The sequence below is a fragment of the Cloeon dipterum genome, chromosome 1 (assembly GCF_949628265.1).
Source record: "Cloeon dipterum chromosome 1, ieCloDipt1.1, whole genome shotgun sequence".
Classification (NCBI taxonomy): domain Eukaryota; kingdom Metazoa; phylum Arthropoda; class Insecta; order Ephemeroptera; family Baetidae; genus Cloeon; species Cloeon dipterum.
In genome coordinates, this window is record NC_088786.1 from 30,118,411 (window position 1) to 30,143,904 (window position 25,494).

Below are 25,494 nucleotides of genomic sequence, written 5' to 3' on the forward strand. Positions count from 1 at the left end.
ATTTTTAGCAGCAACGGAGAGCAGGTGGGAGCATTCGCAAATTAAAAACGGTCACTGTCGATGTGCAGTCATGGCATGAGTGCGTTAAGTGCTTTTTTAATTTCATGCAAATTCTTCCGGCCATCGCATCACGATTGCTTGGTATATATATACTCGAGCTTTGCATTCGGATTCATTAGGATTAATGGGAATTTTAACCGGCTCGCGTGCATTCATTGTCGCGCTGATGATTTAATCTAGATGATGACTTGTGAAAATAAATGGGTTTTGCCATTTACGCTCTCTTTGCAGTGGCGGAAACAGGGTGATCCTTTGTCAAATAACAATCCGAGCTAATCCAAATAAAGCGACTCTTTGGACATTAATGACTATTGCTTGACTTGTGCCACTTATGTAAATAAAATGCCGAGAGCTTCGTGTTGTTCGCATGCTTTTCCATTGTTGCTTTTTGTTTATTATTATTTGCAGTAAATTTTAAGTTTAAATGGAGGAAGTTTTAAGTTTTTCCTACCAAAAATGCTTGATATGAATGTTTTTTTAATGAATTTTGCAAGTTGTTTTATACAAAGAAATCCCTGGACTAAAGATAGTTTTTGATAAAATATATATATCTCACCCCGAGAAATGAATAGGTTAAATAGGATTGTGTGTAGCAACACACTGTTAGTGCATCATAATTCATAGCTTTAATTTTGTGTTGGAACTTTGAAAGTAAAGTACTGCTGTTGAAGACTGAGGAGCCGAAAAGTGGCAGTGTGAACATGCGCGACAATGTTTTCTTAATATCACACTCTTACCCGACCATCCTGCTTTGTCAAGCTGCGCAGTGTAAAGAAATTCGTAGTTTCCTATTTCCAATTTTTTAAGATTCCTTTTCTTTAATTAAAAAAAATAATTGAATGGATAAATTAATCAAAAGCAATTATGCGTGCAACACCTAGCCTATAGTAGTTCGTATCAATTTTTACATTTCTTAAACTGATTATTTTTGTTGAACATTTCAAAATATGATGCTTTTTACACTGTTCACCAAAAAATATACATTTATAAATATCTTTGAGTTTCATAACTAATTTTATTAAAAAATTTACCAGCATTTTATGATAAATTAAAGTAAATTACCCCTCCTATTGTACTGCTGATTGCTAAAATCGGAGTCCAAACAAAACAGAAAATGCCTCTGACGAGTCGACAGCTTATCCGCTTTAGAGAAACTAGCTGCAGAGAATATTCTTGCTCAAGCGTGGCGCAAATCATTTAGCGTCGCTCGAAGCTGTCCTTCCGCAGCTCGACAGGCAGTTTAGCGTTTAATTTGCAAAGCCAGCATGTGCGATTGCTGCGCTCTCGTTGCAATAAATTTCATCGAGGAATGCTCGAGCTGCCAAGTGCGCGCGAATATTAAAAAGCAGCGAGCAGCGCGGTTCTGCAACGCGGTGAATTGCTTCTTCGCGCTGATAATATTATGCCGCGTGTGTCTGTCGCGCATATTATGATGAAGCCGAAGAAGGATGCTGAGCCGCAGCAAAGAGGCCTGCATGTCCGAACGCCGCTGCCGTAAAATGTTTATGGTCGGTGCGCGCCACTTGGTAAATATTTATCCCGCGCCAGATTTAAAAGCCATTTGAGAGGTTTATGAACCACCTCGGTCGTCGCCAATTGAATGATTTGGCCGTGATTCGCGTTCGCAGTTATGACCGAATTTCGCCGAAGCTGCCAAGTGCCGCGGCCGTAAAATTGATTTATTTCCTCTGTGATGAGATGAGCAAATTTATTTGCAATGCAAATGCAACCGAAAACAAATTATTCCTGTGCTCGGTCCAAAACTCAAGGAATGTATTTTCAGAAACTGGATTGAAATTTAAAAATGATTTTATAATTGGTTAAATCGATCCAATTAAAATTCAAAACACAGGTCCTGACAACTGCATCAACTCGATGGAAATTTCCAGCTGTCTCCCGGTAATATAATTCCGAAATCCCGTTTTTGTGGATGTTGCTGAAAAATTCGATGAAATACGTGTGCTTCCGCGATCAAAATAAATAAAAAACAGAATGCAGCTAGTCAAAAGTTAAAATTTCCCCACTTTCATTACGGCGATGTTTTTTTCAATCTAGTAAGTGCTACTTTCATTAGCTCCAAGGCTGTAGCGTAATGCACTCCCACTGTATTCAATAGAAATTTTGTTGCAACAGACCAAAAGTTTCTAACTCTCTGTATTAAAAAATGCACATCTTGAATGATACTGACAGAGTTGAATTGTTTTCAAAATGGCTCATACCAACAGATTCCTAGATGAAATTTTTAGCTCATTCAAACCCGGTTTTTACCACGGTGCATGATGTATAGAACACATAATAAAATTGTAAGCTTCTTTTATTTGATCGGGATTTGCCAGAAAACAGATTTTTCTCAGGTGTTTTAGAACAGCTTGCGGCTGCAGGTGAATTTTTGAATTTTAAGAAAAGGTTGATGAAATTTAACCTTTTATTTTTCCATTTCTACTTTTTTATCAAAAAGGCGAACAGTTTTTTTAAATTCGCTTTTCGTTTTGATGCATTTAACTCATCCAGTCAATATTATAAGATTGATGAGAACAAAATGATCTGTAGGATGCGGATTTGCAGAAACGCATGTGATGGGCAACACACTGAGAGGAGAAAACAAAAGTGTAATTCACTCTCGCTTCGCGCTTTTCTCCCCGAGAGTGATTGAGCTGCAGTTTAATCCCTGGTAGTCAGGGCAACTTTTCTTGTTAGCATGATTAAATGGCTCACAGTAGAATTAAGGTCGCAGATTGAAAGACATACGGCCGCCGAGTTTAAGAGGCGGCTGACGTGCAATATACAAAAGTTGGTTGGCATGGGCAGTCAGTGACTTATTGAAGGACATTGCGAAACATAAAAACCCTCCGTTTGCTGCGAGGGCGACAGATTGTCCAATTCGGCTTGTGGTTTGGAACAATGCAATATAGTTTGCTTCGCTCCTTGACAAAATCAATTTCTTTCTAGGCCCTTTCCAGCAAGCTCTATACTCTCATCCTTTTGAAAAATTTGTTAAATAATCAGAATAATTTTCGTTTTCATTCAAAATCATTTCAAAGGCTGAAATTGGGATTTATTAAAACTTTTCGAGCACAACATTGACTCTGTGCTTCCCAAGTAAAACTGCACTGAAAGTCGGAAGTTTCTTCTCGCATATAAATTTGATTTCTTTGTTACGAAGGGAAACTCTCCGGTGGTTGCAGAAAAATATATCACACACCTATCATGCGGCGCATCCAGCCCCCGAGGAGAAACTCTGTTTTTCACGCGTGTGTGTGCATAAAAATGGAGCAAAAGGGCGCAAGCGTTCCATCAAAAATCGTTTAGTGCGAGTTCCCTTTCAAGAGGCAAATAAGAGACCCTTAGCTGCCGCTTTTTTAATCGGGGCACGGGGATTTGTTGCCAAGCGATAAAAAGTGTTTGCGCAAAATTTATCGGTGGCATCACTCATTTCTATAAATCACGCGAAATTATATTCGCATGCTTTGCAATGCCGTAAATTCAATCAGATTGTATCAGGCAACATTCCTGGATATTGCAGATTGAAAACAAACCAATGGCGAGCTCGAGCTCCCGGCAGGAAGAATGCAATATGATGGGAATTCCAGCGGCAGCTCGCAAAATTTAATCGCTTGATTTGCCGTGGAATGCAGGGAGCATCCTCTGAAACAATCCTTGCATTGCATTCTCCAGGCTAAGCGTGTTCATCATCACGATGCATTTGCAGGACAAAGATGTTCGTAATAAATTAGGCCGAGAGAAGAAATCTCTGCAATTTTTTTAACTGCACCATATTTTGAGTTCATGTTTGCAAAATTTAAGAAGTTCTAACTTGCTGCTTTCTTCATTATTGAAAAATAAAAACGTGTTTTACAAGCTAAAATTAAAACTAGTAAAAATTGCTCTTCGTTTAACATCTCCCAAAATAGCAAAATGTTTGGCAAATATTGACTTTTTAACGTATAATAGTTCGCAACGATTCATTATAACCAATAAAAAATGTATATCTTTAAATTTCCTTGAAAAATCGCTTAAAAACAAATAATTCTTTAAGTATTGGGATACTTCATTTCCTACTTTGTAATCATTTATAATTTAGCCTTTTAGAGGCAAGCCTGCTCGTTTTTATAGCTGGCGCATAGTGCTCGCAGTAAGGCGCTTGAGCAAATTGGCTGTATTTTTCAACAACATTTCACGGCGTGACGACAGCCAGGTTGTTCCTGCAGCCGTGTGTTCCGCGTTGCAAAAGCCTTTCCCAACGCGGAGGCACCAGACTAGGCAACTTTTTCAACTCTTATTACCTTACGCGCGAAGTTTGCTCCCAAGTATTTTTTCAGCTGTAAATAAGTGAAGGACGTAAAAGTAGCACCAGATAAAAAGAAGTTAGGACGAAAAGTTTGCGCGTTTTATTAAGTGAGTCTCCTCCCTTGTCCAGCAACAAACTCGGTAAGCGTCTGATGACGATGATCCATCAGAAGAGGCAATTAATTTGAAATTGATAAAAATTAAATTGATTTTCTGTGAGAAAAGAATAACAATAATTTTGGTCTTTGGAGCCTATGCTACCAAAATTTGTGGCATGCATGCGGTTATTTCAATTTTGAATTTTAAAAGAGAGCACTGTTTTTTTCTGAAAATGGAATGCCGGAAAAATTGTTAGATGTTGAAATGCCCGAAAAATATATTTAGTTGCAAATCCAGTCTGTCTCAGAATGATAAATTGTACAGTAAGAAAAATAATTCTGTTGTTGGATGTTGTTGGAACACCAGTTGTGTTTTTCCATGAAACTGGCTCTACTGTGAAGCCGAAACTCGTCGGAATGGAAGATTAAAGGGGGAAGTTTTAAAGCAACGAGGATGAAGTCTGTTTTAATTGTAATATGGAACAACCAACCACGAATGTCGACATTAAAAAAGTAATATATAAGGAAGCCAAAGACATTGCAAGAAAACATTTTGGGCTTTCCTCATTTATTCCATTTTCGGGCACAACCGTTGTACCCCTTTATATTACAACTATAATTTCAAAATTGCAGGCCAAATTTAAGTTGGTGCATGGGATATTTTTATGAATAAATTGAACGGGAAACATAATCCAAGGAATTATTAAGATTGCCCTAATTACTGATTCACAGATTGCGAATAAAAATAGAGCCTTATTACGATCATTTTGCTCAGACGAACTGCAATGTTCGTTGAGATAAAATTTGATTTCCGCCATGCATGGCGGCTGGTTAATTAAACTGTCCGTAATAAACTTAGTGAATGCGTCGTCGTGAGAGTTATTAGCTCGGCAAGCATTCTTTGGCTATGATATCTTTTCAACTTTAGCTTATAATTCAGAGCCGCTAAAGCACTGTCAAGGCAGAGAAAAGCCTTTACGAGCCGACTTCTAACTGCAATTCATTCCATTAATGCAAAAACGAAGGCAAAAGAGTCGCACTTTTTGGTCTTATATTCCCGTCCTCTTTCAGTCGTCCCATTACATTTAAGGACCGCGTGCCGAGGTCTCGGGGCCAAAAAGTCTCTGGGAAGAAAGAAAAATTGCCATCCGAATTACTCTGCAGCATTTCCCTGCGCCGTCGGCCGCTTTTTCCGCCGCTGAAAACGGCAAATAAGCACTTTTGTCAGCTGCCAATTTGTTGAGATGCCGCAGATGGAGGCATGTGTGTGTGCTGGCGCTGCGAGAATTTCGCACCACGCCACACACACTCATATCCAGCAGCAACTCGACGGAAAATGCACTTAAAACTCGATCCAATTAACTCGTGCGGCACAAACGAATGCAACTTTCGTTATTATCGCGAACAATGCTGCGCTTGCCTTACAGCTCCCGCAAATAAATTTATACGGCTGCAGGTTCGCAAATTAAACTTGCTGCACACGCAGGCTGCTCTCCTATTTTAGCGTATACAAAGAAAACACGTGCCGGCATCAAGCACCATCGGTGCAGGCTCAATTATTCTGCTATTCCATAACCACAGGTAGACGGATTCAATTTCAAAGTATACACATGCGTATCAGATTGAGAGCCGATGATGCAACCTTTCATGAAAATAGAACCTGGAGTAGAGAGGCTTCAGGTTTTTTTACCCTGTAAACAACGCAACAAATTGCATTCAATGTCTTGCATGGCCGGAAATGCCATGTTATAATTTGATCCCAAGAAACTATATTAAACCTCTCAAAAAGATTTCATTTAAATTTTACAAATAATGGAATTAAATTTATTTTCTATATATATAGCTCAGATAATAACTGTCAATTTTCCCCCAGACGTGGGATTGATGTGCTATTAATATGATGCTTTTGACATATTTGCAGCAGATTGCAAATGTGCAACTGCAGCTATAATTTCCGGTTGGTATCAAATGGAAAGCGAGAGAAAGATGGATTGCATTTCTCCTGGTTTTCCAAGAAAGAACAAAATCAAATTACGTCTCTCGATTCCTTTAAAGCTAACTCCCTAGTAGAAACAGAAGGGTGGAAATGATAGAAATATCCCAAGAGTGATTCTCTAGTCTGGCGCGAAGCAGACTCACAGACTGATTTGTATGAGCACCCACCTGCTATCACAGCTTTATGAATTCTGTTATAACAGAATGAACGAGGCAATATCGCTCGAGTCGCGTGCTGTTGTCAGCAACACATCACACGGCGCACAAACTTGGCTTGATTTAAGCGGATGTTGTGCTCCAGCCGTGCTTAAGCTCCAGCCGTGCTTAAGCTCCAGCAGGGTGGCCACGTTCTTAAAAACTTCGAGCAGAAAAGATCACAATCACAGGAAAGTTCATTCAACTCAAGCAAATTTTCTTAGAGAAAATAAATTCTAGGTTTAGGGTTTGTGTAGGCAATAATAAAATCACCAGTGGTACACAGGTTGCATAATTCGTTATAATAGAACATTTTTCTTGCTCAATATAGAGCGTCATTCTCTCCATAATTAAAGTATAGGCAATAATTCTTCTGCGAATACATGAAAATTGACCAGAAATCATTATAATGAATGCAATTTTTCTCTACAGACAAATTTAAATCCAAGAAAGTAAATAATTCAAAAAATAACTATCACTTGTGAAAGCAGGGCAACATGTGACAATTGACGTACCAAACTTGTATACTGTCTGCTCACGATTGATTCATCATTGCTTGTGCGTAGGGCCTTATATTTATTTAGGAATTAGCATTGTCATTCAAAGTGATTCATTTAGCAAATCCCTAACTGAACGTCAAATCAAGATTATGTTATTGTTTATTACCAATAACAGCGTCAATGGGTTGATAAGCTTTCATATAATAAGAAGAGGCAAGAGCCTTTGGCTATCACAACAACAATGACGTCCACAGCCGCAACATTTTGCGTGTGCTTATATTTTGTAGTTGGTTTTGCCTTCAACTCTGCAGTTGTCCTTGAGAGCCGTTATTCTCCTTCGAGACAGTCAACGACAAAGCTGGTATGTACCCACACATTTCCTATATATGGTGAATTTCATCAAGAGTTTTTATAGGAAGACGGATATGAAATACATTTGTACTCGTACACTCCTGAAGGATGGGACAATGAAACCATAGACGAATCAATCTTAAAAATTAACCTCGATTATTTAGAAGAAAGGGGACCAAAGCCAGACAACGCATCGGTAACTTACATTCAATATTTTTAAAATTTAATCTTTGACTTACTACGTTTAACGTAGGCTAGGGACACTATTTTTGTGTATGCCGACTTTTCCTTTACCACGACTGAAGTCATCAATGACAGGAGTTTGGCTGTGCTGCTTTCTCAAAGAATTCCCGCAGTGAACAATGAAACAGTGCCTTGTGAAATCGCCAGCACTGACCCAAAGGATCTGGTAGGTTTTCTTTAATTCCATTATTTATTAGTTACTTTTCAAGCTCTGATTTAATCAGGTGGTGCAAAGGCTATCATGTATCGCGATGAACGAGTACATTTACCTAGTAGCGGGCTTGTTGGAAGGGGTACCGTGCACGGAGGGCGAGCCCTGCAGAGACGACGGACTCAAGGTGTACAGCACCGCCATCGTGTTCGACAAACAAGGATATTTAGTTGCAAAGTGCGAATGCGAAATACCTTTTTTGCCTTTGCTTTAATCCCGGAAAAATTGATTGTAGGTACAGAAAATACAACTTGATCAATGAGGAAGCCATTGATAAGCCGTCTACTCTGGAGCCAGCCACGTTTACAACAGAAAGCGGCATAACACAGGGGATTTTCATGAGCCATGATTTGCTTTTTGCGGAACCAGCCAACACCTATTTCGCGAATGGCGTGCGTCGTTTTGTTGACCTCGGAGCAACGGTGAATACCATGCCGTTTGGATTCTGTAAGTCACTGAAATTATTTTCCTTTTTTACAATATTTTTTAAATGAGAGAGTACTTTTGAATTGAATTTTTATCGAATATCTATTTTTGACAGCGCTTTCTGTTCATTGGGGTTGGCATTTCGCGAATCGCGACAAAAAAATTGCGTTGGCTACCTCCAACTACCAAAACTCGATGCTAGGGTACACAGGCAACGGTATTATTTGGCCCTCAGGGAGCTACGCTTTGCTCTATGGCCCAGGTGCTGGTGGTTTCGGAGTCTTGCAAACTGGAGTGACAGATTATACAAAAACTACCACCCAAGGGGAGTCAAAGATCAACGGTCCGATAACATCTGAGGAAACCGACTTCACGGATTACAGCTCTGTGCCAGTTCCACACAGCAGTTTGTCTGTCAACGAGGTCTCGGTTTGTCACGGTGAGGATGAATTTTGCTGCACCCTCACGTACAGAACGATAAGAAACGCGGACGAAATGTTTTACCAGGTATTAGCATTGCTATACACGCATATATCGGAGATTCACAATTAAATTTTCAGTTGGTCGCATTTGATGGCAACAGAACTTCCCGAGATGGCTCAGTTCTGTTCCCTGAACAGACCTGCGGACTGGTGGCATGCTCTTCTGCGGACAAAATGTCTTGCGGAGCCTCTTTGGAGGCGACCAACTACACTCAAGAGGTCTCATTTACCGTGCTTTCGCTAAAAGGCAGTTTCTCGTCGGACAAAGTCATTCCTATCACCATGGATGCCGAGAAATATTTCCCTATGAGTGAGATAAGCATGACTGTGCTTCAAAATGGCAGCAGGTTTGGAGCTTTTTCCCCTTAATTAATATGAGAGTAACACAATTTTATTTTGTCTTAGGTTTGACGTGAACTTGGTTTCAGAGGCCAGTATTCAAACGATGAAGACGTTTGCAATTTCATCAACAGACTTCATAACGAAGTCTGGTGCCAAGCATATTTCAGCATCCATGATGTTGATTGCAATTTCATTCTATATTTTATCTTCATTCCTCTAAAAGCATTCTTCAAAAAAATTAAACAGTGCGATTAAATGCATTTTTTGTAATGGAGAAATTTGACCGATGATTTTACCCATCTTTATTGATCTTTGACGAAAATAACTGTGAGAAATTGACAATTAAAACTTACAAATTCAATTTAAACAAGGTGAATGAGTTTGAAACTGTAATTTTAGGCTAGAATAAGGTCTCGTGAATGGCATATATAGACAGTGTAGCCATTAAAATTTCACACCCAACCCTGATTTTCTCTCTACTCACGGTTGATTCGTCCTTATTTAAGATAATATTTTAGCCTCATCATTGACGTGATCTGATCAAGCAAAATTGCGACAAAGATAAAACCGTAACGCATCAGCAGATTGATAAAGCAATAATTCAAAAAGAGAAGGTACGAGATTATACCGATAAAAATGCCTGGACAATTTCCAATAATAACAATGACACCCACAATATCAACATTGTAAAATAATGCCCATATTGAATTCCATTATGTCTGTGTTAGCGATAACATTTTTATTTATTTTTTAATACATTATAAAAAAATCCATTAAAAAGCGCAATAAAAAAATTGCCATTGACGTTTTCTTGAAATTCGCGCAATTGGCAGGCGTCTGGCTACCCTAACTAACAATGCATTCTATGTATATGCGTCTGAATGCACCTCACCCTCTGTAAATAACTGGAACGACTCTTATGGGCACATCACACCGGCTATTTATCCAGACAGAAAAGAATGTTAGCTCGAGCAATGTTACTCTCGCGGGAAACTATTTTTCTATCGAGCCGGAAAACCAACGAGGATGAATTGCATGCGAGATTTAATGGAAGCCTCGTGCAACGTAATACTAAAATTTATTACGTAAATTGCTGGAATCGAGCGAAATTGAATTTTCAACCGGTGAAATTGGTTTATATTTTACAGGAGCGTTAAATTTTGCGGAAAATATCATCCCTGTAGCCTCTAAAAATATTTTGGGAACATTATACAAAACAAACAAAATCTCGTCGTGTTTCACTTACCAGCCAGTGCCAGCTGCATGATGAAAAAGTTCATGCGAGATTTACGTCCTTTGTTTGTGTAGAGCAAGGCGGCCAGCACTGCCGAATTTCCCAGGACGATGAGAGCAAAGAGCGTCCACAGAAGAGTGAACTGCTCCGTCTGCACAACAGAAAGAACACCACGAGTTTAAAATTCAATTTGAAGCTGCAAAATAAAAGCTGTCCGCCTGCGGCATCAAAGTTTGTGTTTGCAAAAAGCACCGAGGGAATTTGCATTTACGATGAAGACGCGATGAGAAATTGTGGCACAAGTTCGCATGCAGCGCAGCACGTGCATTGTTCGCAACTTTGCATTTTGCACGCAAATTTCCCCTGGCTTCTCATTATACACTGCTGTGGCAATCAACTAATTATTATGGTAATTGTTTGACTACCACATAACACACTCTAACTCGTTTAACCTAAAAAACGACGCGTGATTTAATCAAGCAAAATTTCACATGAATGCGGTGAAACATGAATCTACCCGCCCACGCCCTTCTAAATAAAATAAAATAAAATATCTCACTGCTAACACATAAAGTATTTCAATTCAATTTTTTAGTTCTTATTTTAGCGGTATTGTTTTAACGCTGGCAATACAAATTAGAAAACAATGAAATAACTAAAAGTTAATTTTTTGCTCACTATCTAATTGTAAGTCTAAAGTCGACTGGTTTGTCGGAAGTGTCACCCTTTCCCTCACACGCTTTCATGCTTTTGATTATTTACCAGATGCATATTCATAATTTATTTTCAATTAATTTTTAAATCTAATAATACCATCTATATAAACAAAATGCCAATACGTCCCTTTATTTTCATTCAATTTTCATTTAAATAGGCCTAATTTCTACATTTACAGTTATTCCCCCAGAAAACAATTAACGTTTTGCTTATTCTATTACATTAAATGAATTCGTCTGTTCTTAAAACTAAGCTTTCTAGCATGAACAAGTCCAACTAATTGTGAAAAGTGAAGTTTAATTGAATAAATTTAATGGTTTCTGTTCCATTTGAGTGCAATTTATGATATAATACCCTTCTAATTTTTCTTTCTTTTCTATATATAATAATCTCTTCAGGAAGAACGCCCCCAGATGATTCGTGCGAGTGAATCTCACCTTAGAGGAAAATTTCAAAACGAGAGTTAAGAATGTTTTAATTTGATCTGACGTGGTAGACTTCGCGAGGGTAGAAGAATAATCAGAAACACGACATGTTAGTTAATCAAGCCCGGGAATCGCGCTCATTAATATTCACGAGGAGGAGAGCTCATCAGACGGCGAAACATCATCATCCAAGAAAGATAGCGCCTGTGTGAGTTATGAAACTCGCGTCTATATCCGCCTGGCTGCGACTATGCGGCACGAAACTCGCTCCGTCGAGGAGCAAAATGCATCCCTCGACTTGGCTTCAATAATCTCGAAAATTTAAACCCCACTGCGAGTAACTGAATCAAGCGAGCAGCAGAGAAATTCAATTTGCCAAGCCTTGCATTTGCTACTGTCACCGCACCCGCTGAACTCGAAACGAACTGCTCCTTATAACTGTATGTCTGCGTTTAGTTTATTCGGTTGCGCAGCAAGGCGAAATGCATTTCCTGCGGCTAAGAATGGACTGATAGGTGTTGATCTCGCGCAGCCCAGGCCCTTCACTTTTACGAGCGTGCCGTGTAAGGAGACGGCTTAACTTGCTTTTTCTGTGGCTTTAAAAGCACTCGCATGGAATTTCTACCCTGAAATGCGTTCTTCTTCTTGAGTGGGATAATACGCGAACGTGTAACGAAGGCAAATGCTTTTAGCCGAGTTCCGTTGTAAAATATCCTTAAGACCGATGCAAAATTCTCAAGCCAAAGAATGTAGAGTTGTTCTGGAGAAATGAGATAATTATTTCCGCAATTCTAGGAAAATTTTATTAATAATGCTAAGCCATCGCGAGGATTTGCTTATTACACATATGTATAGGTATTTCTTTTGTAACAAAACTATTTTTATAGTTATTCATTACTTTTAAGTATCTTAATTATAAAAACATGTTGTGCAATTTGAATCGTTTTTCAGGCTCAATGTGATGCTACAGTTTTCATTTTGATACCGTCGCTCCTCAGTCTCCGCCTATATGCTTGTGCAACTTGAAGGAGGGTAAAGTTTGCGATATTGCCTCTCTATATGGAACACAACCACGAGAGTTTTACCATGCACACATACAAAACAGCTCCAAAAATATCAACTGTCAACCAAATATAATTACCAGTGCAAAATATGTTGTTTCCTGCATGTGGTGTTTCAAAGTAAGGACCATTTTGATTGACGTATAAGGTCCACTCTAAACATCTTAGTACACTGTCCCTTCAGTGTAGGAACTCAAAACGACTCTTCTTCAAACTTGAAACTCGTTTAAGTAAAGCAAAGCAACTCCATTAAGAAAAATGCACAATCAACGCTTTGTTGCTTGTCCTAAAAGTGGAAAAAGGATTTATTGAAAGGACATATATGTGCATTCAATCCTTTTTAATTCTGCGAGTAGCTCTGTATGGCTGGCCTGCTGAAGGTCGAAATCACAAGTATGGTGATTAAATCCTTCTTGCAATAAATACCATCCAGTACTCACAATTTTCGAACATATTCTCATACAGATTAATTTCTTTCGGACAAAAACTATCTCAGAAAAATTCCAGTCATTCAGACGATTTCCGATTCCAAATTTGTAGGAGGATACATTCTTCAGCAACAAAAAACACTTCAGCTCTACATCTCCTTCTCACAAATTACATTTAATAATAAAGTGTAACAAGTTGAAAATATTTTAAATTTATTGAATCATCAGCAAACAACCAACAAATAAAATTCAAAGCCCAAATATATATTTTAGCACAGTTAATTCTACTGGCTGGAAGAGTGCTCCAGTGAATATGAATTGGCTCTTTGGTAGTGTAACTTAATTTGCTCCGCCTTGTTGGCTCATTATGCAAAAACGCCTCAGAGCGGCAGCGGGAAGGCATATTATTATATAAATCCGCGGATTGCGTTGCACAACCCTCCCCCGACCGTCACGAATGGCAAGTGGCAGCCAGGCGTCGCAGGCTTTTACACTCGTAACAGGTGTTTCGCCGTTTGTTTTGCTCCCGACACTTGAATCTGAAGCTTATGATCGCGTAACAATGTTATATTCATATATGTGAGTGTTGTACTGTCAACCCTCGTCATTCACACGCTTCCGACCGTGCTTAAAGAAAATTAAAAATGCATGGGTGAGCGTGAAGAGCAAAAACTCTCTTTTGCAGGAAAATCTTTCTTTGCAGCTTATCGTGGCCAAAAGCTCGAAATGAAAAGCGTCAATTTTATGAAATGGTCTGTAAAAGTTTACGACTTTGAACTTTCCCTCTTTCAAGGGAAGTTTCGTGCGAGCATCCACCGAAAAACAGTAACAGCCGCACAAGAAGCCCGATTTTATGCGTGTTTAGTCTCCCTTTCTTGCAGCGCATTCGACACACGAGTTTCTCACGAAAGCCTCGTGCAGATTGCCAATATAAACGACGCGCAGCCAGTGATGGATTAATTGGCGATGGCTTTTTGGCAACAGCGACGCTACGGCCTAAAAACCACGCCGGCTGCTGCGTCGATGACGAGACGCGCGGCGGCTGTTAATGGACCACCGCGATAAATAACTCTCGCACTTCTACATGCTAATTTGCTCTGACGCGCGCGGTTCGGGCAATTAATTTCGTTTTGCGAGACGGAATCGGTATAGGGATGGGATTTGCAGCAAAAACTCTGTGGTTAATGTTTATTTTGTAATTTAATTGTTCTTAAAAATCGTGTTAATTTTGAAAGTCATGATATGAAAAAATAGAGATCTCACAACACAGTTAATTATTTGTGACAAACATGCAAAAACGAACTTAATTTTTAAAAACAAAGTAAAAAATTTCAAAGCCACTAAGCGTGTTTTTGACATTATGAGGATATTAAATTCTGTTTATGAATCAAAATCAAACTGAACAAATAATTTTCACTTTCTCACAATCCCTATGCACATGTAAATGGACCAGAAATCTGGTCCCTAGCAATAAACGAATCGGATAAATTGCTAGAGCATTTCAAGCGGCTGTAATGGCGACAAGATGCGCTAAAATTTATGCATGCTGTTCGAGTGCCAAATTGCTCTTTTGCATGCACATGTGCACCGGCCTGAAGCACCTTTGTTTTTAAATTACCACGCGCACGCACTTTGAGGTCAAAAACGAAAAGCTGCAGTTTATTTGCACGAAGCTCGCCAACTGTTTATGGGACAAGCAATAAATCAGGTTATGATACTATTCAATTCCAATGCGTGCATCGCCGGGGATATTAGTTTAATTTCCAATTGGTTTTGCACCACTTTATCGACGTTTTGATGAAAAGTATATTTATTATAGCAAAAGCCGTAGTTTATCACAGGATCAGTTTCCCCATTAATAAAGCTGCAAATAGTGTTTATTTTTGCTGTCACTCTACTACATATATACATGTGGATAAATCAAACCTCGCGGGGCGATCTACTTTATTATTTCATTTGTGTGCCTTACTTATGCCATTCATCACTTGAGGGAATAGCGTCAATATCGAAATAATCGCGAGTACGCCAATGTAGACTTTCCATGAATATTTAAAAATTAAAATAGAGGGAATCTATTGGTGCAAATCATCCAATTTAATTAAAGATGGAAAATAATGCAATAACAAAAACGTTTTCTAGACAGTCTACTATTTTTTGTGTGCGTCAGATTTAATTTTATATACCAAATGAGCATGAATTACACAAGTTTAACACATATTTTATAATATTATCTACACCTAGAACTGTCCTATCAAGCCCAAACTCGTCTAAATCGCAAAACCACGAAAAATGGTCTACATATTTGGCGGAAAACAATTATTTTAATTACAAACAGGATATTTAAAAAAATCAAATAAGGACGTAACCTTTTAAGCAGTAATCAATACTTTACGAAAAATGGGCTCAAATCAAAATTTGTTACGTTTGAGTCTGTCCTTTTTTTAATTTTATAAAGGTTTTGTAATTGTAAACAGATAATTAACCAGCGTGCAAAGTTTGACTAAGTAAATTTAGTTCTGTAGGAGATGATTTCTAGGGAAATATTTCTTTCCAAAAGTTCATCACTTTCTGCTGGTAAAAATTTCCGTCCCAGCAAAGTAAAAAATATCTTTGATATGCAATAAATTAATTTTTAGATCTAAAATTGAATAATCCAAAAGATAAATTTAACGCAATTTTCAATGTTGATTCGCGCCCCTGTGGCAATATTTGCATAGAAAACTCACCTCATAGAAGTAGAAAGTGTTGATCTCGTGCTTGTCCCTGCCGAAAGAAGCGGGCGAGTCGACGGTGGTAGCCAGGTCAGTGCCGTTGCAGCACCACCAGGTGTGGTTTTCCAGGCCGGAAGCCATGCCAGTGGTGGTTGATCTGTCTGTCAAGCCTCTCGCCGGCCGGTGTGCTGCTGACCAAAGGGAGCGGTGGCGGCTTCGCCAGCAGAGAGTGGAGTGAGCTGCCGCCGACGGAACGAGTGCTCCCTCGGCTGTCAAACAGTGGTCGCTGGTCGTGCGCGGCGGGCATGCGTATGCCGGTGCAGCATCCAGCGAGAGGATATGCACCACCAGCGTGCACAGTCTCCCTCGCCAACCCCCTCGTGGGCGGACAAGTCACTCTATTAACTCGCAGCAAGGGGCAGCTGGTGTTTCGTTGCCCGAAAATTCTTTTCAGCGCGGCCAAAATAATGTTTAGTAGAACGGATCAGCGGGGGTACTCCATTTGAAGCAAAATGAGAAATATATATCAAGATCGAGGGGATAAATAACACGTTAAAAATGGATTCCTATTAAATTCATTTATTTCTCTACCAATAAAACAAAATTTTAACATTTTTGTATATTTACTTATATCTCGGAATGGTCGTTGCTGTAATTTTCTCGAGAATTTAATGAAAAATTTCTAGAAAATAATTCTAGATCGAGTTCAAACAGAGATCTGCGCCCATTAGATTCATTTTGAGGATCAGACGTCTGTGCTGGCATGCTCGACAGCTCATCTGCTTGGTGGGCACTTGCAGACAAATAACCAGGAAACTCGTCCCATGTGATCACTTCGCTCTGTAAAAAGTTCAATTATTGCGTGTCACCAAAAAATTACAATTCCATTTCTACTTTATTATAAAAACCTGTGTATTCCATTTAAGATAATGGAGAGTATTTAAAAGATATATGAAACTCACAAACCCGAAATGATTAACCTGAAATTTTTAAGTTTCTTTTCTTCTTCGCTTCTCGCACGCATGAGATACGTAATGAAACGAGCAAGACCTGATTTGTTACCAACCTTTGAGAGTGTGTGTGGTAAGTTATTGTTCTAACAAGTAAGTAGCGCAATATGAATAAAATTAATAATAATGCAGATGTTTCATTCTTTCACATTTTTACCTAATGCGCTCCGTGTTTTCCGGTGAAGCATTTGGTAAGAGTATTTTCTATTAAATTGAAACTCAAAAGTCTCGATAGCGGCCCTCTGACTAATCGATTACCTGACGCCTACGTCAAGTGTCTCGTAATTCACTTTTCGACAGCCAATACCTTTCTCTAAATTGACAATATCTTAATTGAAAGTGAAAAGGATCTAAAACCGTCTGAATTTTTCCCGCTGGGAAATCACCAATAAATTTATCTTTCTGCCAGTGTGACAGACGAGGGAAAATAAATGCTGCGTGACCACTTTAACGTTACAATGAAAGCTTTACATTTCACGGATTGTTTAGATATTCAACTTACCGCGAAGTAGTGAAAATTGTGGTATTTTTGGTGTAACACGCAACGCATTTATATAGATAAGATTGAAAATTCTGATTTAAAACGATATGAATTGCTTACATATGACTAGGCCAGTGAAATTTAGACAATCAACTATCGTTGCGGGGCTATTAAATCGGAACGATTACGAACCTTGCAATTTTAGGCAATTTGAACAATTTATTAAATAATCTAAAACTGTCTTAAACTGCCAACGCTGTCTAAAAAGGGTCATAAACGCGTCTAAAACAGCATTAATCAGTTAAAAACCAACAAATTGCAAATTATATGCTCCACGCCTAGATTTTTCTCGTGGTTTAATTTTTAAGAGAAATTTTTTACGCCAATGAATCATAGGCGATCGGTGCATGTAAGTGGGTCAAGGGTCACTTGAGGTGTCCAAAAGAGGCAGGAAGGAAAAATTCCTAAATTAAAATTTTCCTGGCCAAATTTCCCTTTGGTCGCTGTATATTTCAGTCTGCAGGCTTGCCGCCTGCTCGCTCTAGAGCGCAAGCACACGAGCGCATGCGTACTAGCGACCCGTGTGCTAGGCTAGTGCCACACGAATCCACGGGTTAAATCAAATGGGAAATTGGGACCAATCAGCGACCTCCAAATTTAACACGTAAAATCCCATAAGCAGCAAGTGGTAGCCAAAGTCGCTTAAAAGTGGTGGGAGAGCACGTGAATGGGACAGCGACTTCAATTTTTTACTTGTTTTGGTGCAATTATTGATTGGAAAATCTGATTGCTGATTGAGAATAAACAAAACAAGTACGTCTGTCTAAAGGCTGAATTGAATATTATAAAAATATGCAGCACAAAGACATTTTGATTAGGGAAATTGTCTTGGTCGTCGATTTTAAAATGCGGACCGCGCTCGACAAACACCCAAATATTTACACTCCAATTGATTCATTAATTTTGGCACCAAGGAAATTGATTTTGTTTGTTGAGTAATTATTTTATATAATAAGTGAGTGAGTTACAAAGTGAATATTTAAGTCAAAAAGTAGATATCTCCAATAACAAAATTTGTGCGCTCTTATTTACTATCTAGTTTTGGATCTTGAATAAAGAAATCACTTTTACCTTATAAAATATGTAAAATATAAACAAAACTAAAATAATTAAATTGTTATATACTATGTACTTTGGCTTTACAATTTGATTGGGAGGTTGTTGTATACCGTTTACAGTTTACATGGTTTTTTCTGGTATTTTCCACGATATTGGCCACTGCCACTTGAGGTGTATCCAAATCCACCGATCGCCTATGCAATGAATTATTTATTTTGTAGTGAAAACGGATTTTCCTCAGTGAAAGTAGGATTTGTTGCAATTTTTTAGACCTATTGAAAACAGACAGATGTTTGGTTCTTAATGTTTTATATCGTTTTCATTTCCATTTTCAAGCTCAGCAGTTTTTTAATCATGTACACATATTTGAGATATTTCCCGAATTCACAATCCCATGTAAATGAAAATATACATTTTAAATAACGTAATTCAAACATTTAGAACCTAATACGAAAGGCAATTTTTAAAAATATATACAATTCAAAACTAAATGAGTAAGATTGAAAAATAACAAAATACAGCATGAAAACTAAACTGCAAAGAATTCCGGAGAAAAAAGGGCTATTTTTACCAATTTAATCAAATGTGCCATGACAGAATCGCTTAAAATAAATGATTGAACGTGATGTGCACACAAAAGGCTCCGAAATTATTTTTCACGCCAAGAACGTACGTGTCCCCACGTTAGCCGAGATTATTGAAATTGCACTCGTCGTGGGCGTCATGGAAGTTTGATTGCACGCCTCCACGGAAATATAATAGAGCCCACGCACAATGAAAGGACGAGACCGGGAGACCGGGAACATTCTCGGAAGTCGGCGCTTCATGATTTATTTTGCCAGCTTTCTTTCCTCAATAAGAAACATCTCTTCTGTTGGATTTCGCACGCAGCGTTTGTGCGAAAAAACGTTTCCTAGAGACGAAATAATTTGTCTTCGCCGCGCCGGGACAAACATCTCAAAATCACATTGTGGCTGGAGTGACGATTTATCATTCAGAAAAAAGAAAAGGCGCCGCTTTTTCCATTCATCTCCAGCAGTAAATTGAATTTTCTGTATGAATGGAGAGGTTTCAGCCAATCAGCGTCAAGATGCGAGGACCACTTTGGCGGTGTAAGGGATTTTTCGCGAAAATTTATCATCGTGAAGCAAAATTGTTTTTTTTCCATCAGGATAAGCCATTTCCAAAACACTTTGATTTGTCTGAAGCTTATCTTAAGTTTGAATTTCTCTTATTTGTTAGCAGAATGGATGGAAAATGAGAGGCTGTGGTATAAAAATATTTGAAGTGTAAAATAGTAAAAGAAGTATCCATTTTGTGTCGGATCTAATATGAAGAAGAAAAACCTACCCGTAACAGAATCTGAGAGCACTCACGTTTGAAGCGTTTGATCAAATTTTATTCATAATCCATGGCTACTTTATTAATTTTGCTTTCAACTTTTCATGATGTCAAAGAGGGTTTCCATTACTGCGTTTTAATAAGACTGACTAAAAGATCAATCTTCATTTTTCCTTTTTACTGGCAATGAGAGGAGAGGATTGGCAAATTAGGATTAATATTCTTCCCAATTTAAGTCTAACTCTCACGATTTTGGATCTTAAATTACCGTTCAACCACTAAATTTCTTTTCCAGCATTATTCATGACTCGAACAATCAAACTTTAAATTTATCTCTTCTGATTTGTTCATTTACGGCTATTTTTAAATTGCAATTTTTTCAAATCTTTTTCAAGAAGAGACAAAGAAATCCATTAATCTTCAGTGGAATTTGGCATCTGTCTGACCGTAGTTTTCGCAGGCATTTTCTGATTTATGGTGAACATTAAAAAACAATTTCCTTCGGCCATGAAATGAACAGCTCGCCGGGCAGAGAGCGGGCGGGCTTAAGGAATGCCTTGTTGGCGGCTCATTTGCCATCTCCTTAGCATAATTAGATGGCGCAGTTTGCATGCAGATTCGGCCTGCGAGCAGCTTTTTCGCGCCACGAACTGCGGCTTTACGACCGTGGGAGCGCAATCTGCATATTATCGGAGGCAAAAATTTATTCCGCCTTAAAAGCGTCTCGTCTTTCTCTCTCCTCCACTTACCGAAAATCCATATCCGGAGACAAACAAATCGGGCGAAATATGCTGCGACGCATAAGTGGAGGAATTCGCAGTAAATGTGTACACTTTGCATTAGTGATTTCCTCCGGACTGGCGCGGTGCCAAATTTCGGTGAATTGCGCGCGCAAAAAGCGGCCGTCTCTCTGTTTACACGCACGCAGCGGCGGCCCCAAATGGGCATGTTTTTTGCCCAATAACTCATTTCGACGCTTAATGTTTGCGAAATAATAAGAGGCGCATTCATCATCCAAAAAAAGGCCGGTCTGGCTGAAGCAAATAAATCACATCTACTCTCCGCAAACGCTCCGAGCTGGGGCACCCACGCCGTAATTAGCTGATAGGCAACAAGTGCAGCGCCTGTGCTCTGCCGGTTGCATACTCTTGAAAATGACGCGCCCGTCACGAAATTTCGTACACAAATTAATTAACATTTAAAACATAAAACAATGAACACGCATCGGTTTTTAAGTGAATGATTTTGGAAAAATTTCCAGCTATTTTTAATATAGCTGGGTAAATGTGGCATTTTTTAAGATTTTTAGAACACCAAAAATTATATTTTTTATTTTTAAAATGTTTGATATTGTTTTAAATCCAGTTTTGCTTTTAAATCAACTTGAACTACTCTTGCTTCAAGAATAATTGTTTTGATTTGGGTTCATGCTTTTATGACACTCGATTAATGACTTTGATATTTTAAACAACTGCTGTCTGAACAACAGCCACTACCAGTAAGCATCTAAATCTGTGAATAATTTATTCTAGCTCACAAAACGCATGACGGTTAAAATATTAGTAATCAAATTTAAAATTAACAGTTTTGATATTCAATTTAGGTGCTTAATTTTTCTGCTTCTTTTTCTTTCATTTTTCTTCCAAATTATATGCATCGTGGAGTACGTTAAAAATGAAAACTCCCCCACAGAAGTATTGCCTTCTTCCCCATTAAATTCAGATTTTTTACTTTTGAAATCATTTGGTCAAGCACAACTTTTAGGGATTCAATTGAAACTGTCCATCGATTAATAACGTCCATTTTTTCACACAAATGAATTTGACACTGACTTGATACATTTAATTATATATTTATGACTGATTTTGAGAATAAACAAACAGTGTCATCAGATTCCTTTAAATAATCAAAATCAGTGGCTAGAGAGGCACGTCGCACGTCACACATTTATTTGTCTTCGACGAAACACTGCTTTGTAATTTGAACAACGTTAGGGTGTCATTACTACTATTATCATCAGTACGCACTGGCGCGAAAAAATAACAGAGCGGAAGAGGCACGAGCGTCGAGAGCCGCATTTCCTCTGTGCTTTTGCGCCTATAACTCACAAAACCAAACGCGACCGCAGCTCCGTCGTGTGAAAACTTTCTCTCCGACGAAAAAATTCGGGCGAAAATCCAGTGGAAAAAAATCGTACGAGATTTAACGAGGGATATTTATGTGGCACTTTTATTTCAATACGAGACTCTCCCTCTCTCGTAAATCTGCCCACGCGCACGCCAGAAATAATCATTCTGTCTTTTTTTGTTCTACTTGTCTTGTTTTCGGCACAAAGTTTTCAACAATTGCAATAATTTTGTAAGCTTCTCTACAGATGAGGATTATTCTAGCTCATTTTGTTCGCTGAAATGCTTTGTTTTTATAGTCTGCGCACAAATTGGTCATAAATTGCCGGATATTTTTTTAATTTTAGTTCGCTTGATTTAAATGACAAACTAGAAAATATTGAAATGGACAGAGCAGGGGGAGAGATGCTTTGTCCCTGGTTGAGCAGGGATATTGTCCTAAAATATGGCCAAATTTAACAGAAATTTGAGAAAAATTTGAAGTTTCAAGTCGGCCCGAACCTCAATGAGATTTTTTGCGTGCAAAACATACCAAATCGTAATTTCATAGCCATAGTTGTGCTTCACAAAAACATACAAGATGAAATTTTCGTATTTTCATATTAATAAACTGCTTCCAATTTTTCTTTATAAATAAATAAAAATATCTAACCTGGTCCTGATGCTCCTTGAAATATTCCGCAGGATCAAATGGAATTCGCTTCCACTTGCCTATCTTTTCCGCCTCAATAAATGTCATTGGCAGGGATTTCTCTGTTGTGTCAGGCAAAAACACGGCAACCGCTACAGCCGCAACGAAAGCAACAATCCCTTGAGACATATCTAACTCATTATTTTTGTTCTGCAAATACACAAACGACCAGAAATAAATATTTTGAGGCATGCAAAATTAGACAATTTACAAAATCCGATAAGAGATGTGGCGCTAGCATTGAGAGCTGCTCAAATGCCGTGACGAATCCGAATACGGTGCCTCTAATTTTAGTGGGAAAAAGTTCCAGCACTGTCAAATGAAGGGTGGCAAACGCTCCGGAAATCGTCGCCCTTGAAATGATGTACAGAGGAAGTTTGGTGTAATAGATATAATCTCCTGCAAATTCATCGGTAAACCATCTAGCTGCAATAACTCGTGCGCGCCTTGTTTACCTCGGTTGGCGCGAGGAACAAAAATATTAGCGATGTTGCAGAATGCGCAGAAAAACAGCATCACCCCCATCGATTTTGGCTGGCTCAAGTAATAATTCAGAAGAACGGCCACAAAAAACCCAGGCACGTCCATCAGCCAAAGTATAACGTTTCTCCAATAATCATCTATAAAATTCGGCAAGATGGGCGGATGCTCACGAATGCCAACGCTCACGAACTGTAGCATGAACCTGAGGAAGGAAAGGTCAGAATAAATAATGCCTCGGGAAAACGGTTTAATATTACGAGAAAATGAGGCAGAAGAAAAACCGCAACACCAGCTGCTTGGAAAGGAGCGCCGCGTAAATCGTTTTGTTTAGCGGCTCTTCTGAGAAATCTTCTTCGCATTTATCCTGAAAACCAATTCCTTTATTTCCAAACTCATCGTCCATGAAAGAAATCTCTTTACGACGCAGCCGTTGTACCAATTGACGATTTTACGTAACAGTCGTTGGTGCACGTGCGAAAAGTTGTGCCCAATGAGCCTGAAAATTTGGTCCTTCGCGTCGCCCAGCCGACCGCGCACAATCAACCAACGCACTGATTCGGGCAGCAGCCTGAAAAAGTTGCCCGTTTTTTCATGACCAAAAGAAATAAGAAGGGCTGAAGTATTACTCACCAAATGTACACAACAAAAACCATAGCAATGGGCGAGTTGATGGCCCAGCACGTGTGTTGCCAATTCCGCAAGCCCATTGCCAGGAAGGTGACCATCAGGAAGCCGACGTATTTGAGAAGAGGTGCAAAACCAACTCCAAACAGGTACCGCAGATTTGACGAGGGAAACTCGCATACTGAAAATTTAAACCAACAGGAAATTTCAATTTTAATTCCAACCCAAACTGTGCAGTTTTCAGTCCGCCATATTTTAATATTTTCCCAGCAGATAATTGAAAAAGCAACTGGCCGAGAACCAGCCGATAATTCATGAATATTTTCTTACAAAAAATTTGAAAATAATTGGATAATTTATTTTGCTAACGTACGTAATTATAAGCTTTCTATTGAAAAAATAATTTATTTTAGAGATTCTCTCCCATTTTGATGAAAAATAAATAATTTATCTGTCCTATGCATATTATGTTTCCCCCTCAAGTGTTTAGTTACCCATGACCAAAGCGATGTTGTAGATGCCTTCATTAGCCACCGATTCCAGGATTTCAAAAGCAAAATATGATTCGTAATTTGGCACGACGGATTTGACCATCGCAATGACTCTAACAGTGATCAGTGCAAATGCTAAGACCTTTTTTCTGCCATAGCTAAAACATAAAATATTATTGCCAAAAGATGTATTATTATTTAATTTTTAGCTCTAACCTGTCGATTAGCACGCCAAGTAAAATGAAACTGACTATTGTAGCTACGTATTTTGCTGAATTCACATATTCCAGTTTCCATTCATCCTCAGAGCAAAAAATCTTGAACTGTCAGTAAAAAATGCTTTAATAAATCAAGTTTAAGTCATTTTAATACTGTTGATATTCTCTGAAGGGTCAAAACATTACTTTTTTAAGCTCTCACTCACAGTATTTTGAATCGACTTGTCTGTCTGGTTGAACACCCATTGATCACAGCGAACGAAAGGGCTGAAGTAATCCACGTTGAAAAAGCATCTAGTGTCATTCTCGCCGTATAGATGTTTGAAGGTGTAGCAGCCTTCTGGTGTCGTGCCGTCTCTCAGGGGAACTTTATCTCCCAGCCAATCAGGATCGAAATTGTTAGCGCTTTGCTGGACATCTCCACACTCAGGAAGAAAGCATCTTCGTGCGCGGCGCAGAAATGGTTAAATGTTTTTGTTACAATTTAAATTTTACACCTGAAGGAATTTATGGGATAATGACTATACTGGTAGCAAATGATTTTAAAGATATTAAACAGAAATATTAAATCTCTTTTATTATTCATCACTCTCATCTTCAATAAATTTCTTATTTATATTTAAAAATACTGGCTGTACAATCTTGGAAAATGTTCATTCAATCTAGTGGATTTCTCTTTTATCTTGAAAAATATTTTGCGGCTAATTAGTTTTTTTTACCTGTGTGGTGATTTCCTTGTTGCATAGACGTGCTCAGTGGATGTGGCAGCGCTAAAAACGATCGCCAATCCGATCAAAAAATACGTTAATATTTGATAACGGCCGAAGTTTCCGGATGCCCTCAAAACTTGGTCGTAGTCCTCACTTTCCGACTCATTATCAATAACGTCAAAGTAAGTCCAGACAGGTTCAATTTTGAGCTTCATTTTTCCGAAGTCCCATTGATGACTGAATTCCTTTTAGAGGAAAGAACACTCTTTTAATCAGAGTAAACAAAAGCTAGCTGCTCTTCGACTGATAATGAGAAATCGACACTATAACTATCTGTGATAAGGTTGTGCAAAATTAAATGTTAGTTTTTTTATCAGTGCTTACGCACATATTTCATCTATAAATTTGAATATGACATCCTACACGAGACTGCG

The 25,494-nt window shown here is 38.5% G+C and overlaps 3 protein-coding genes across 3 annotated transcripts in view; 1 reads left to right on the plus strand and 2 right to left on the minus strand.

The window, feature by feature from the left end:
• LOC135937251 (cardioacceleratory peptide receptor-like) overlaps positions 1-16,003 on the minus strand; it is a 52,299-nt gene extending 36,296 nt beyond the window's left edge. The window contains exons 1-2 of the mRNA XM_065480364.1: positions 15,782-16,003; positions 10,437-10,575 (exon numbers count right to left, since the gene is read on the minus strand). Of these exons, the coding sequence (XP_065336436.1) occupies positions 10,437-10,575; positions 15,782-15,907 (265 nt within the window). The 5' untranslated portion in view covers positions 15,908-16,003. The remainder of the gene's footprint in view (positions 1-10,436; positions 10,576-15,781) is intronic.
• LOC135944806 (pantetheinase-like) lies at positions 7,233-9,663 on the plus strand. Its single transcript, XM_065492015.1, has 8 exons — positions 7,233-7,496; positions 7,551-7,682; positions 7,740-7,895; positions 7,954-8,117; positions 8,176-8,387; positions 8,482-8,873; positions 8,927-9,195; positions 9,254-9,663. Exons 1-8 carry the CDS (start codon positions 7,377-7,379, stop codon positions 9,408-9,410), a joined length of 1,602 nt encoding a protein of 533 aa, XP_065348087.1. The 5' UTR covers positions 7,233-7,376; the 3' UTR covers positions 9,411-9,663.
• A 339-nt stretch (positions 16,004-16,342) lies between the features above and the next one.
• LOC135934193 (organic cation transporter 1-like) lies at positions 16,343-25,304 on the minus strand. The gene is made up of 11 exons (XM_065475762.1): positions 25,070-25,304; positions 24,557-24,791; positions 24,349-24,455; positions 24,136-24,290; positions 23,648-23,822; positions 23,438-23,585; positions 23,275-23,381; positions 22,990-23,219; positions 22,746-22,933; positions 22,496-22,684; positions 16,343-16,606 (listed from the first exon to the last, which is right to left on the minus strand). The coding sequence occupies exons 1-11, from the start codon at positions 25,273-25,275 to the stop codon at positions 16,394-16,396; spliced, it is 1,953 nt and encodes a 650-aa protein (XP_065331834.1). The 5' UTR covers positions 25,276-25,304; the 3' UTR covers positions 16,343-16,393.
• Between the last annotated feature and the right edge of the window lie 190 nt (positions 25,305-25,494).

Excerpts from the sequence above, each read along its gene's own strand:
- LOC135944806 (XM_065492015.1), top strand. The coding sequence starts at position 7,377 with ATGACGTCCACAGCCGCAACATTTTGCGTGTGCTTATATTTTGTAGTT. Across the intron at positions 7,683-7,739 it reads CAAAGCCAGACAACGCATCG|GCTAGGGACACTATTTTTGT; the intron begins GTAACTTACATT and ends CGTTTAACGTAG. Across the intron at positions 7,896-7,953 it reads GCACTGACCCAAAGGATCTG|GTGGTGCAAAGGCTATCATG; the intron begins GTAGGTTTTCTT and ends TGATTTAATCAG.
- LOC135934193 (XM_065475762.1), bottom strand. The coding sequence starts at position 25,275 with ATGAAGCTCAAAATTGAACCTGTCTGGACTTACTTTGACGTTATTGAT. Across the intron at positions 23,586-23,647 it reads GTTTTTGTTGTGTACATTTG|GCTGCTGCCCGAATCAGTGC; the intron begins GTGAGTAATACT and ends CAACTTTTTCAG. Across the intron at positions 22,685-22,745 it reads CACATCTCTTATCGGATTTT|AACAAAAATAATGAGTTAGA; the intron begins GTAAATTGTCTA and ends GTGTATTTGCAG.